Genomic DNA, 15559 nt, shown 5'->3' on the forward strand with positions numbered 1-15559 from the left:
AAATCAATATTTATTATAATGTAAAACAATTTGTCTTTGACATATAAATAAAAATATATGTACGAGCACACTTAATAACAGAAAATAAATTAAATATGCACTGAGAATTTGATTATTTATAATTGTAGTATTAGGGCCTCTATATCAAATTACAGGAGCAAGAACGAGGAAAAATATATGTAGAGGCGCAGTGCGCAGACTCCTGGCTTGTTAGCCGGAATCGCGCGCGTTCTCAATTCCCGTTTGGGTCCCTTAAATTTTTCCTCGGTTCCTACAAGTGGTGTCAAAAATAAGATGAAGGCACTTACGATTACGCGAAAGCAGTGGTGACGACAGATTAGTAACATAGAAACCACAGTGTAGAGAAAATCGCAGTGTAGAGAAAATCACAGTATAGAAATCGTAGTTGAAGAGATTGCAGCGTAATTTTGTGTAGAAAATCCAGTGAAAAGAGGTTTGCACATATCCCAAAAGAGTTGAGGGAGACAGAGAATTTCGACTTAAGTGTCGCTGATTGTGAGTTAGTTGTGTAAATACAGTGCGTTTAGTGTAATAGACTTTCGAAAGCGAATCTCAGCGCAGAATGGCCGAGCATGGGGTCGGGGCCTTCATACCGAACTATAGGAGCAAGAACGAGGAAATATACAGAGGGCGCTTTAGTGCAGTACGCAGGCTCAGTTCTTGCAAGATAAAAACGTGTCTAAACTCGCTTTCAATCGGAATATTGCAAAACGGTGATAATGTACGGATGTTTTGCACATGTAGTAGCTTGTTGCATATGGTTTACGCGTTTTATATGCAGCGTGTTATATGCTGCAACATTTTTGTACAGTAAAATCGACAATGAGCAAAAGTTGCATTTCTGTTGTGTACACTTTTTTTCTACGTAACAGCACGTAGGACATGCTCGTGCAGTTCAATGGCTATAACGTCACACATCGCACGTGACAATGCAAACAGTGTTGCTTCTTACTTATTTCATCGCGCGGAAGCGTTGCAACATATGTATAGTACGTTGCATGTAAAACGCGTAAATTGCTAAAATGTGACGAGAAAAAATACATTTCGTGTCGAAAACACCTGTGTGCATTAACACCTTTAAAGTGATTAGTAATACACTTTATAGTTGCTGTATTTTCGTATAATATTAATGAATCTTATAATAACCGTAAGGAAATGAAGATTTATTTAGGAGACGGATGGTATAATCAATACCATCGTATTCTTCCACTATATTCATTATAGATAAACAAAAAATATATTCTTTAAATTTAATTAAAAAGATCGAATTAAACGCGTGTTACGTGTTACGTATTAATCTTACAATCTTATTTATTTACGAAGTTAAAGTTTTCTTGAATACCAGAAACCAGATTACAGAAAAATATACTTTTTCGTTGCTATCTTTTAATATGATATAAATTCAAACTCTTTAATTAAAATTTAGTTCGAATCTCTTCATGTATCCATTTTCCTTCAAAATGTAAACGTAAAAGGTGAAAATTGTGCAGTTTTTAGTAAAGTTTTAATAAAATTTAATTTACAGTACATGTCACTTCTATCATTATCACTCTTTACAAAGTACACATGGCAAAAGTCAAAAAGTTAAATTATGCATGCAATAAAAAATGACACTTCACTTATTTTACATTCAATTTAGTATAAACTTATGAAGATTTTTATTCAGCCTACTATTTCTTAATTTTTCTTTTTCTGTTCAGTTGAAACTTTATAAATTAGCCCGAACTTGTGCCACAAGTAATTTAATATGTATTCATATACCATTTGCAACGCTCTTGCATTTTTTATGATAATCATTCACCATTGCAACAAAGATAAAATTAGAACTTCTGCAGAGTTCCCTTGATTTGATTTGTTTCCAGCAAACCCATAATCACTGTAATATTACCTGTAATATTCATACGATCTCCGCGAGTGCAAAACAAACGTTTTCCCCGAGCGGATAAGTTCTCGAAGCTTGCTCTTCTACAATAACTTTGTTACAAAGTTTTCAGTCTGTCGTAAGTCGCTGACGAAGCACGTTGATGTTTTCAAAATTTTGACGGTGATAGTGATGATTATTTAAAATTGATACTATGGCGCATATTTAATGAAATTTTACGAACTCTAAAAAAAAAAAATTTGAAACTAGCACAGGCAAAGAGGAATAGTGAATTTTTATGAAATGACATCGATTAATACGATAAGTCAAACTGTAAAACATGGCCTCCGTTATGCTGCCTCTTGGCCAGGAACACCATCGTTGATTTTACATAAATTTTTTTGGACAATTGTCATGTGTGGACTTCAAATTTATCAGTACGGCTACGTGATCAGGCATTATAAATATAACACTCTTGTGGATACAGTAGATAATTTGAGCATTTGCATGCCATTCACTTTAGTGTGCATCAAATTATTTGTTGCTTGGACACATCGCGGGTGAGTTTTCTTATTTTGTGTATGTGTGAAAACTAACTTATACACTTATTGAAATATTGCTCTTCGATATATTATTTTACTTTTTAATTCGTAAACGCATAAATTTCAGTACTTATAAATTAGTACATTTTTCCTATGAATGAACTGATTTTTTAATCATTTAATTACAATGCTTAAAGAACTTCAATTCAGTAGTCAGATTATTTTAACAATATTTCAATAAAATCATCGCATTTGTTGAGTTTTAATTAGTTGCTGTAATATTTGCAAAATTTAAAATCAACAAATTTTGAAATCGTCTTAAAATTTTAACCGGTATTGATTATAAATAAACCACCTAAGTAATTCAAATATTAGTATGTAATTATAAATGTCACCGAATATAATATCTTTACGAAAATAGTTAATGTTTAAAATAATATTTCACAGTCTACTTTACGACATTATCTCGACCATGGAAGAAGACTGTAAAAAGTACGCTGTTCTTGATACAAAAAATTTAATATCAAAAACAGCACATCTATCTTTTCGATTAACCAATATAGTGATATGTATCTGTGTATCATCCACGGCATGTTATGCAATTGGAGTTTTGGCGCCACAAAGGACTAATATAACAGCACCTCGAGAACTTTTGATAAAAATGGACTTGCCATTTAATACGAACAATTCGCCTATTTACGAGCTGGTAATAGTTTTACAATACCTATGCAAAGTATCGACAGCTTTTACGTTTGGTGTATTCAGCAGTCTGCTTTTGATGATGGTAAGTACCAACTGTAAACTGATCTCAGACAGTTATTTCGATTAAAATATTTTCTATTTAATTTAAACTTTCAATATTGAATTTACATAAATCAATACTATATTTTGACACAATCGAATGTAATTTATGCGAATTCTTAATTTATCTATTATTGTAGTTTTTCAAGTTAAAGGGATATTTCCGTTAAGAAAACCGATTTTAAGGTTAGATTAGGTAACCTTAATTAATGCATACGTAAGGGATATTTCCTGATGAGTAAACGAAAATTGAGGAGTGGATTTTGGAAGCGAAATATCTTGTTGGAAATTTAATAGTTACGGATATATTGTTGATGGCAATTACAAATTATGGTCAGTTTCGACGTGGCTTGCCAACCTAAATAAATTTTCATTTCCAGAACTCGTTATTGTACGGTTATGAGTTTATTTTCATTTCACTCAAAAGAGCTCACACTTTTTAAATAATTTTATTTTCACTACTTCACTATCGCTATCACTAATTCACTAATCATTATCTCAAGTAGTTTAAAGCAATTTTCACCGTTTCAATATGGACGATTTCCGTTAAAAAAAAAATACGTGTCGAATATTTTTTTGAATACTACTATACATATGCCGAAGTTTCATCAGTATCGAAATGTTCCTTTGTATGCAGTAGTAAATTTTTATTCATTCATTAGGAAGTATTTCGCGTGCATTTATGTTGGAAGTATGTTTTGGAATTTTTCATTTATAAATATAGCATAATAACTGAGACATTTTCATTTTCGTGGTACGTGCTGAAATATTCCTATACTAGACTGTCCCATTGTAATCTTTCCATGCGATAATTTCCCAAATGTTGTTCGTTATTTAGAAAAATATTTCAGATGGAACTTACGTTGCTTGGATGAGAGCATCCTCTGACGAACATAACCTTTTTTTTCTCGGTGGGACGACTTCTAGTATTCAAGGTGACTTTTGTTTCTTCAAATGAAACTATTGTACATATATACAGGGTGTCCCACTAACTCTGTTCACCAGGAATATCTTCATTATTGAAAGTAAAAAGCGATAATATTACTTACAAAAGCCGTTTGGTTTCAACAAAAATATAATACGACGGCAATTTTTTTGTTTACTGATGGAAGTGTAGTAGAGATCTACAGATTAATTTTTATTCAAAAGTGGCCCACTTTAGATGCATCATCCTGTATAGTTCTGCTTTAAAAGATAAAGGTCACCTTGAAATTTCGGTGTTACCTTTACCTAGGAGAAAGTTGCATTCATAACAGAGTGTCTCCTTTGAAACAAAGTTTCATCTGAAACGTTCTTTCGAATTACGAAAGTTTGACAAATAACCACGTGGAAAGATTATACAGTAGAATCTTGATTATCCGAACTAATTATGACATACGTTGTTTAGATAATCAGATTTTTCGGATAATCGAGTAACTTTGTTTTTTTCACGAAAGAAGATCGTTTATTTCGAAATATTTTATAAATACTAATATTAACCTAAAACAAAAACTTTTGAACAAAAGTTTAGCAATTTTGTATGTCTCTATTCTTATTTCCCAATCTTTCTCAGCTGCCAACTGTTAATGGAATTTTCCGTTAATCGATCGTTCTGATAATCGAATCTCTACCGTAATGGGAGACCCTGTATGAGTGTTTCACATGATTGCAAGTGTCAGATTTATCCCCGACACAGAGAAATGAAAAAATTAGAAGTTACAATAAATATACATGTCAATCGTGAGTCTATAATCGAAGATAAAAATTGCAATTATGCTAAATTTGAAACGACATAAATATATATATAATTAAACAATTTACTTTCACATCACATTCTGAGGTGAAAGTAAGTTGAATGTATAAAATGATCCAACATTTAAACTTTGTGTAAATAAGTCATTGTTGCTAGATCAGAGAAACCAATTTGATTGTTTCAAATAGAAAATTTTCAAAGAAATAAACTAATAATATGTACCTAATTGAAAACTTTGTTTTCTCAATCCATCCAATTGGAAATACTGTTATGTGCCTTACTTTAAAAGTATGCAAAAGTTGACTGAAATTACAATTTGACGAGATTTATTTCTACAATTTTGTAGCAGTGTGGAATCCATTACCTTTAGGTGCTTCATCTAGGTTGTCAAATCGATATTATGTGCCAGACATTAAAGGAGGTTCCTTATAAGAATAAAACTCAACTGAGATTCTTCATCAGCAGACATCAACAGATCATCATATTTGCAGAGAGAATAGAAAAACTGTTTACGTATCTAGCACTTAGTCAACTTCTCTCGAATACCCTAATTACTTGCTGCGTGGGTTATATTATCGCATTTGTAAGTGACGCTTGTTAATTAAATAATGATCGAAACCAAAATAAATTTTCTTTCCTTTATTCTACTATAGATGATCGAATTTAACGTTACAGGCACTACAAAATAATAATGGATTTAAAATGTTGATCAAATTTGTTGTATATTACATGGCTGTGTGCTCAGAAGCGTTCATATACTGCTTTGCTGGAGAGTACCTTAATATCAAGGTCGTTAAATAACATACTATATAAAATAATTGATTTCTGATTGTATATTATTTTCCTAGAGTAATGTAATAAATAACATGTTCGTATATACCGGGTGGGACAAAAACTCTGTCCACCTGGAATATTTCTATTATTTGTAAAATATGGAAAAATGTTATATACAAATGGAGGGGGAAAATCAGATATAGAGGGGGACATAATGTGATGTAAAAATACAACAATAATGTGATGTAAATATTTTTCACATAGGTCGAGGCGTAGAGGTGACTTCAAGGTCATCTCTATTCTTTTTTTTTAAACGTGATGCTATATTTTTATTTGAGATAAAATTTATGGATTATGGATTGTTGGGACACTCTGTATAATTGTACATATTTTTGAATACATCGTTGTTAAAATATCATTGATTTTCAGAGTAAACTGATTGGAGACACGGCGTATGAATTTCTTTGGTATAATATGCATTCGAAGGAAAGCCGACTTATGTTGCTTGTAATACTACGATCACAGAAAGGATTTACTTTCACTTTTGGAAAATTTGCAAGTCTTTCCATGGAAAGTTTTGCAGGCGTAAGTTAATTATACTTTGTATTCGCTAATTTTAATTATTTATTACTGTGAGAACAGTTTTTGCCGACATTGTTAAATAATTGAGACTTTTAAAAAATTCATTTATTTCTATGTACCTGTAATGATACAAATTTTACGAAAGACATTATGTGATATTTTAAATAATGTTTCAAAAATGTGATTAATAGTTTAACTTGTAATTAAGTTAGTAAAATGTCGTAATTGTATATAAAATTGATTGTGGTTTAATAAAATCATCTTATTTTATATATTTTTAGATTATGAAAGCTTCTGCATCGTATATATCCGTATTGCTCGCAATGAGTTGAAAAATCGAAAATTCGGAAGTTCCAAAATAGAACTTACTACGGTTGAACTAAACTGAGATATAATATTTCTATTAGATTAAACGCATCACAGTTTATTAAACAAATGTTACAATAAAAGAAGGAAATATACTGTTAGTGTGAAAAATAAAAACATAGAGAGACTTTACAGTGCGGAAGAAATGTCTAATTTTTTTTACAAATCTAGCAGCAATTCTTAATTATAAAAACAAAGCCTATTTAATTAAAGTACTTTAATTAAAAATTTTTAGAATTGTCGACGTTATCGAATTTCTAGCGTACATCTACTTTATTGTATAACATTCTCAGATAATTGTTCTTCATATTTAAAAAAAGAAACAAAATTATTTTACACCAAAGAAAAAAATCATTTTCTTTTTGAAAAATCGACAGACATGATGAATAAAGAGAAATGTTCGAAGGAGTCAAAAATTATTATGAAACTGTGCGTCGAGTCACAGATGGCCCAGTCCAAGGGGAGGTTTCAGCTTGGCAATTTCAACCCTCGTTTGTTCACACCCTTCGTACTAAACCAGATGGGTTGGAAGAAATTTTCGCGGCCAGCTACATGAAAAGATCGAAGCATTTGGTGCGATTTAGTAAGCGACTATATTTTGTTGCTGTGGTTGCGACCGTTGCGGTAACCGTCATGGATACGTGCTCTTTGGTTTTGCCGACGCGATAGTCGTTACGGCATAGAGCGCGTATTGTCAAAGACGTGAGCCGCGACGGTACGCCGTATGATCTTCACCGAAAGGCGAAGATATGGAGTGTGTGTGTGTGTGTGTGAATGTGAGAATGCCTGGAGGAAAAGTGAGTGTATATAAAAACCAGCGCAGACATTACGTTAACCCTTTCACTGCTATTGACGCCTATAGGTGCTTTGAAAATTTGTTCGCATTGTGTTGTTGGAGTCTTTTGGCGCACTTCCGTATTAATTTAAGTCTTAATTTTCTCCTTTGCACTCTTCTGCATTAATTCAGTAAAACAAATTTTAAAATGATACGACCGAAAAAGATTTTGCGGCCGTTGTGGAGTTTTGCACGCGAGTTATGTACTAAAATTTTCCGCAGCGAAAGGGTTAACATTCATCGCGGAGTCTGTTCCGAGATCAGTGGTAAGCGAGGCGTCTGCAAAACACGGTAAATAAATACTCGTCGTCGAACTTTGTGCGGTAATTCTGTAAATTGCCCATCGCGTATAGTTAATGGAAGAAATACAGAGATGTAAATTAAAGCTTGAAATAGCGGCACCCATTGATGTATATAATAACACCACAGGGTCGAATGCGACATTTTCCGTTTTTCGATTAGGCCTGGATCAAAGCTAAAGTATACTTCACGCGACCCTGGCTGAGATTTCGGCTTTTTTTTATCTTCTCTTGTCGATATGCTCGAACGCGTAAACTTTGACGCCTGACCGATTTTACGATCTCGCTATATTTCTTCCATAGATTATATATTGTATAGAGATGAGAAGTTGGCTAGTGAAAGAAATATAGGTCTGATTGGTTGTAGTGTAATAAGTCCACCTTTTATTACATTTTCATAAAGACAAGACACGTATACTTTTTGTTATCGATCGAAATGGTTACATCTACAAATCGGATCATATAGCATCACGTGACGAAGAGAGCGAACGAGACATATTGAGACTAAAAGTGGGATAGAGCTGTAGCGACCGATTCAATAGCGTACCCACGATAAGTTTTGAAACGCGTCATCTATGGAAACGGAGATCCTACGACTATGTGAGCGTGTGCCACCAGAAATCCTAAGGTAGCTGCTTCATGAGGGTCAGACGGGATCAGCCGGAGCAAGCATTCCTCTTGCCCCTGTGCCTTCCCACTAGCTATCTCCTCATCCCTGCACAGGACCTTTTCCCTTTAAAATCAAGTTTGCACGGATCTAAGATTACTTATCAACACAATTTCCGGATCTGAAATTTTTAAAGCTAAACGCTGATATTTAAGAGGATGATCCACCTAGATACATCACAGTTATACTAATATCGTATATAAAATTACATAAATTGCAATTTTATTAATTTTATTATTGTGAAAAAATGTTTGGTAGGATTGATTCTGAGATGATTTTTATCCAGTGATTTTTTGTGTCCAAACTGGGGGACACTATTGAATATCAACTTTAAGGGGATGAATATCGTAGATAAAATTAATATGTTCCTTACGTGTATTGCTTTACGGTATAGATAGCTTTCTCTTCCAGTTACAAGAAAAAAAGAACTATTGATATTAGAATGTTCGAAATATTTTCAATACCCTGTATAAGTTAAAAATTTCCATAACAAATTATTGCTTTATTTGTACCCGAGTTAATGAGTTATAGTAGGGCGTAACACATAAATCGAAAGTTATAAATCAAAAATTGTCTCTCTAACGTCATTAACATAACTAACTTTGTTTTCAAAAAAATCAATATTCAAAACCTTTGCAGCCAGCTCACATAATTACTTAATTCATCAGCACACTTGACAATCGATACCTCGCATATCGATCTCTTCTTAAATACTTTCTTGCGATAAATCTCTGAAAAAGAAAAAAAATACAAATTTCTCAGTATATTCATCCTTTACATTTCCATCAACATTTTCATAAAAGTGTCAAGCCTTCGTCGTAATAGAAACAACAAACACGTAGATTTCTCTTATTCATACAGAATTCGCAGTCTTTGAAAGGCTGCCGCGAGAGAACTTCAATTTCATTTCATCGCTTTCATTTTCTACGATTCACAGCGTATAAAACTCCTCTACACGGTTTTCATAGCTAACGGAAACATATCGGATTGAAATTGCACTATTGAAGCAAACGAATATTCCCAACTTCTCATTCGTACAATGTATCCGCTATCTATCGATATTTGCGGTGTTACTCGATAATCAATTTTTGCACAGCCGTTTTTGTCCACTATATGTTTACCGATCTGTTTCGTCAAATATTTTCGTTCACGAGGATTAGGTAAAGGTACAGTCGAGGGGCAGAAGGGGACAGAACGGAGGTAGGGTGAAAGAGAGAGAGAGACGGAGAAATCAAGGCAAATACATATGTCGAATAGCCGGTTCGAACTTTTTGGAGTTTGAAACGCAATGCGATTTTCCAGGAAAGCTGCGGTGGCGGTGGTGCCCGTGGCAGCGATGACGGCGGCGAATTCCCCGGGCCGAGCGAATTGGTCTCCATGGAAACCACCCGAAAGCCAATCCGGGGTGCATTCGTACGTACATTTACCCTTGTTGAGGCGCGTCTGCAGCGCTCCCCTTACTCCCCCCACTCATCGTAAACTTGCTTTTCTCTTCGCTCCTCTCAACTCATCTATGTTGTCCCTCTTCTTCTTTTCTCCAACTATCTCTCTCTCTTTCTCTCTATCTATCTATCTCTCTGTTTGGTCTCCATTATTTTACTCTTTGTTATTCTTTTTCTTATATCTCTCTACATTTCAGCACGATCTTCCTGATTTGATTTTATCGTTATGATTTTTCTAACCTTCTACTTTTCCTCGTTTTAGTTCACTTTGCAACCACTTGGCTGCAATCGTTCTCTTCTTCTTTCCTCACATCACTTTTCTACGTTTACTCGAAAGTTCGGTGTTTCAATTAAACGAACGAGAAATGTCGAAGTATATTTTCAATTATAACGCTGATAATAAATATCAGAATTTATGAAGTAATTGTGTTTTAGCCTTTAATCTTAGCGAACTATACGATCCAAATTTTCCTCTCACGTAATAACGTCTGTTAGTGAGGATCAGTGTTTTTATTAAAGTAAAAGGAACGTAATACTATACAGGGTGAACCGCATACCGCGATCAATTTTGATTATTCTGTTCTTAGTGAACCGATCGACATTTTTTTTCGAAATTTTCAAGGTTACCTTCAATTTTTTGTAGGTGATCTAACCTATAATTTTTTTACTCATCTTTTATCATCTTCATGTAATATTTTCTTATTGTTGCAGCAATAGTATCCATTTATTTTTGAAACTTTTTATTCCTCACTTATTTTCAATAAATAAAACTTTTCCTCTATTTTTCATTCTTACATTCCTACAATTGATTTCATTCGTATACTTTTTTGCAATTCTCCTTGTCTGTAATGTTCTTCTGCTGTCTACCATGTTCCCCCTGGTTTCTTTTTCGCTAGCTTCTGACATTAAAGACGCCATGTCGGTGACGGCGCGACGCTAGCAACGTTGGGAGGATTACTTGGCGCGATGCAATCTTGTAGACTGTTGCATACAGATGTGACTACAGCATACATACAAGGTGACTTATTAGAGCAATCTCCAATGTTTGAACATAATACAAATAAAATATGTGTACCTTGCAAAATTCGTAAGAAATTTATCATGAAAGAAATTATTTTCTTGCATCAATTATATTTACATAAATCATTATGTGTCATTAATAAATTCGTGTAACTGTAAAATTGTTTGCAATTGTTGCATTCACAACTCTCATTCGATCACATTTTAAATACAAGGTGACAGGAAAAAACACTTTAGTCGAACAATGGTATTTACCATTACATAACCTAACTTTTAGTCAAACAATGGTATTTACAATTTATATGCTGTATAAGGTACAACACATATATATATATTTTTTTAATTAAAGTCTGAGTTTACAAATATATTTTTTTCATTATTGTTGATGAGCTGTTAATTACTAGTGTTTCCTAATAGTATAGTTTATTGCAAAGTTAATTATATAGTAAAATACGTATGGACCATGTCTTAACATAACCGCGGCCCATGTAATAGTCCTCGTTAATTAATCAATATTTCCGGTCCGTAGAGACCGTCTTACATAAATCTTACATAGACGTACACTTTTCACGACAACGGGCGAACAATCAACCGTTCCGAACTTCTCTTGTTGTATAAGAATTTGAATCTCATTGTTTGATATCCCTTCCTAAGGTTATGGTTCTTTGTCACAGTTTCCTAAGAACTTTTAAGTACCAAAGCTTTGTTCTTCAATGTATGCTTTATTATTGAATTTATTGAGTCCAAATTAGCTTACGATCAAAGTAAATTAAGAGCTTCTTGAGAATGAAAGTTCAAAGAAATTTATTTCGGTACTTAAGTTGATTTCGATATGAGAATTAAAAACTTGAAAAAATACGTATTGGTTTAAAGAATAATATTAAACTATTATTTTATCTCATAGAAATAAAAAAAATATGTGCGAAAGGTGATTTTAATTATTTTTGCTTTTCGATTTGTTGAACAATTTGATTTTAAAAATTCGTTCAACCAAAATCTGAAAAGTTCAAATGTTAATACATCAGCAGTTAATATGACATTGTTAAATTTGCAATTAATTTTGTATTTAATTTTTATTACGAATTTCTTTCATATTTTATTTTTAATGCTTTAATTACTTTTATTTTATAGCCTGCTGTAGTCAATTAAAAAGTAGTATGCATTCATTTATTAAATGAATTATTATGAAATATTAAAAAGGTCGACCAAACAAAGATGAAGCTTCTAACTTGCTTCTCCCAGCAAACCAGACTTTACGAAGGCAGATATTTCATCTTCAGTACTCTACGATCCTATACTGTTTTCGCTTAAGGGGAAGTTCTGGAGTAGCCAGACAAACGGTTTTCAATCAGCCGTCGATAATGTAGCGCGCTAATAAAAGAAGAGAAAAGTTTCAAAATTATCTGGCAGCTTTGTCTGCTTCCTTGTGTTGACGCACAAGGCAAACATTTAATATCACCTAGACCCTAGGACGTTAATTTACAAAATACTCAATTACAACAAGCTGTTATTGTAAAGGAAAGCTCAGTAAATGTATTAATATTTTTAAAGAATTAGAAAAATGAAAAGTAAACATTTTTTTGTTATTCCTAAATGATAAAAATTGTTTCTCTGTTGTTCTGATAGAAATGAAAAATAGCATTTTTACTATAGATCGACAACTACCGTTTTTACGCATCGAAAATCGGTACTTGGCTCATCTGTTACCGACTGCTCACGTGAAGCTCGTTCGTCGCTTATCGTTGTTCATAGAAGAGTAAGTGCGAGATAGCCTTACTCTATCGTGATTGTCTATCAGCGAAGACGTATCAAGATCTCCCACTTTCTGACCCTAACTCTTCTCTCAACCTTCAAGTTTGCTTAGTCAAACTATACACGCGTAACCCTCTTTCTCAATGTTTTCTTCCTTACAATCGATGCTCTTCAAATGTCAAATATCTAAACTTTCTAAAAACATTTATTACACGTCGCTCATTGTATATCTACATTTCTCCTTTTCTAACATTTCTTTTTATTGTTAGGTTATAACTTTTGTTTAGATTTTGCATAGTTTTATTCATTTCTTGTTCTATTTAGAACAGTCAGCTTGTCTTGCTTAATGTTTAGAAATGTGCTTTATTTAGTTTTTTCTACATTTTTCTTTTCTCCATTTAACTCTCACTTTCTTTCTAACGTTCTTTTTCTACCACCTCTTGTTCTGTTTTTCGTTACTTTTTCTACGTTTATAGTATATACATAACTTCCTTGTCGATCTACCTTAATCCTTTGCTTTCGTCCTCTCTTCATTATATTAAACTCGCTCGCATGCTTGTATGTATGACGCACAGCGAACCAGATGTGGGGGGTTTCTCATATGTACATCTGGCGGTTTCCAGCGTGGTACTGTTTAAACTATGAAAGTCACGATTTTCGACCTCGAATGCAAGAACATAAACTCGCTATTGTAATTTTATTCAACTGTATTTAGGAATTCTAGAGACCTTACAAATGAAGTTCGGTAACCCGAAAATTGAAAAAAATTTGAAACTTTGCAGAAATGCATGTCACCTCACGCTGATTACGAAACCATTTTTTGTTTCAGCAATGAAACGGTCCTACGGGTTGAAAACACTCCCTCAAAAAAATGTTAAGCTTTCATATTAACACGAATATTTACGAAGATATGGAAAAAAAAATTAAACTCAAATATGTGTGGTTTTTGATGACTCTAAATTTTGGTGGTAAAGAATTTTCCAAAAATATTATTTTTTTCAAATAATTAAAAATTGGTGGGAGTAAATTTTGAAAAAAGTAATGTTTCTCGAAAATTCAGGTTAACGAACTTTCCATTCCAATTACATTTTGCCGGTAACAGAAGATACTTTTAATTTTTCGGTCATAAATGAAATTAAACGCATCTGTCTGAAATGCAAACCAATTTACCAGTTTTGTGAAAAAGAAGTGCAAATAGTAAAGGAAAAAAGAAAAATTCAACTATGAAACAGAATAATAAATACGCAGAATGCAAAATATGTAGAAGGTGTACGCTGGTAGAAATAACAAGTGTTTGTTTTCCGCGCGTTTTATTTTTGTTGTTACCACTCGTGCATTTATTTCCTCAGGAAACATCACTAACGAACTGGAGATGATGGATTCTCGAGGGCATTCAACTTTTAATTTTTAAAACGTAAACCAACGTCTCCGGGGGATTGGATGCGCGAAGCCCGTAATTGTGCATCATGATTGTCTTTGATAAGCAGTTTTCCATTCGTCCTGACGTATACGTGCAACCCAACTATGCGTATGTATATATTTTTACAAATTGACAAATCCATATTCAACCTTGTGTATGATTGAACGTTGAACCATGCGACCAGTTATAGAATTTTGTAAAATAACTTTTTGTTGAAAACGCTTGTTGACTACTCCTTGAATTTCAGAACGAAGTTGCAACTTCATGACGCTTGTCGGCTGTATAGTCGATGCAAGCGATATAGTGAGGTCGTAAAATCAGTCAGGCGTCAAAGTACACGTAACCCGAGCGCCAAAACAGCATTTCGAGAGAGATAAAGAGCTCGAGTCCCGCTCAGGGTCGTTCGATGTCAACACGAAATTGCTTCTTCGACTGCAGTATATTTGAAAAATTTGCTACGCCTTAATTGTTGGTTGCAGGTTAATTTTTTACCAATACGGAAATTACTATTGGACTTAACCTCTTAACGCTTACATTTTGCTCAACTTGATGTGCCAAAAACGTTCAATTTTATATTTTTTAAATTATTTCCTAGACATATAGAAGTAAGCTTCCCATTTATTTATAATGTTGTGACTTACATTTTTACCATAAGATAAAAAGAATAGTGTAATTTGGAAAGTGAAAAAAAAGAATTAAGCAAAATTGCACTTTTTCGAGGATTAGTTGTGCACGTGTAAAACACGGGCATGAACGTTAAGAGGTTAATTTTAAATATCAATTCACAAATAATGCACGATCCTGGGTGTGGTTATGTCCATCAATGTCGTCTGCTTTAATTTATAACCTCACTGTATCGCTTCCACTAACTATACGACCTAACCTCAAACCCCTCCTATATTTCTCTACATCCACTGCTCATTATGGTAATTTCCGTACGATCTCCGATAGGAGACTACAATTGAAACACATCGCACAAAAATGATGCCGATTTTTCAGCTGCTCTTATTGCAGCTGGGGAACTTCCACGTGAATGTATCTGTTACTTTAGTTCTGAATAATAAGGTCGAGGATATTCTAGGTATTTTCTGATCGCTGAGATTTGATGAACGTAGATCAGCATTTTAACTGTGACTGTACGCGATAAAAAGAGAGAAAAAAGAAAGGAAAAGGAAGTTGGAAATGAAGTAGTGCTTCGTTCAAGGCCTCCTGGTGGACTCAGCAGTGTAGTTATCTAGATGACTCGCACCGTTAGAAGCAAGGTGCATTTAGATTCAGGTGAGAATATGTATTTATTGGAAGGATTGGTTAGACGATAGGTTTGAGGGAAAAAAGGTTGAGCGATTTAAGAGAATTTAAAGAAGAGTAGGTACAGTTACCTACAGTAAGTTCAGAGTTTAATTAAAAAACAAAACAAAAAAAATATATATACATATAATTTTATA

General features: G+C 33.4%; 1 protein-coding gene across 1 annotated transcript; it reads left to right on the top strand.

Annotated features, from left to right (window-relative positions):
• Positions 1-2185: 2185 nt before the first annotated feature.
• Positions 2186-6645, top strand: LOC108574586 (odorant receptor 22c-like). Its single transcript, XM_017937206.1, has 6 exons — positions 2186-2442; positions 2872-3208; positions 5328-5540; positions 5633-5755; positions 6158-6316; positions 6595-6645. The coding sequence occupies exons 1-6, from the start codon at positions 2186-2188 to the stop codon at positions 6643-6645; spliced, it is 1140 nt and encodes a 379-aa protein (XP_017792695.1).
• Positions 6646-15559: the final 8914 nt, after the last annotated feature.

This window comes from Habropoda laboriosa, unplaced genomic scaffold (genome assembly GCF_001263275.1).
Source record: "Habropoda laboriosa isolate 0110345459 unplaced genomic scaffold, ASM126327v1 scaffold175, whole genome shotgun sequence".
NCBI lineage: Eukaryota > Metazoa > Arthropoda > Insecta > Hymenoptera > Apidae > Habropoda > Habropoda laboriosa.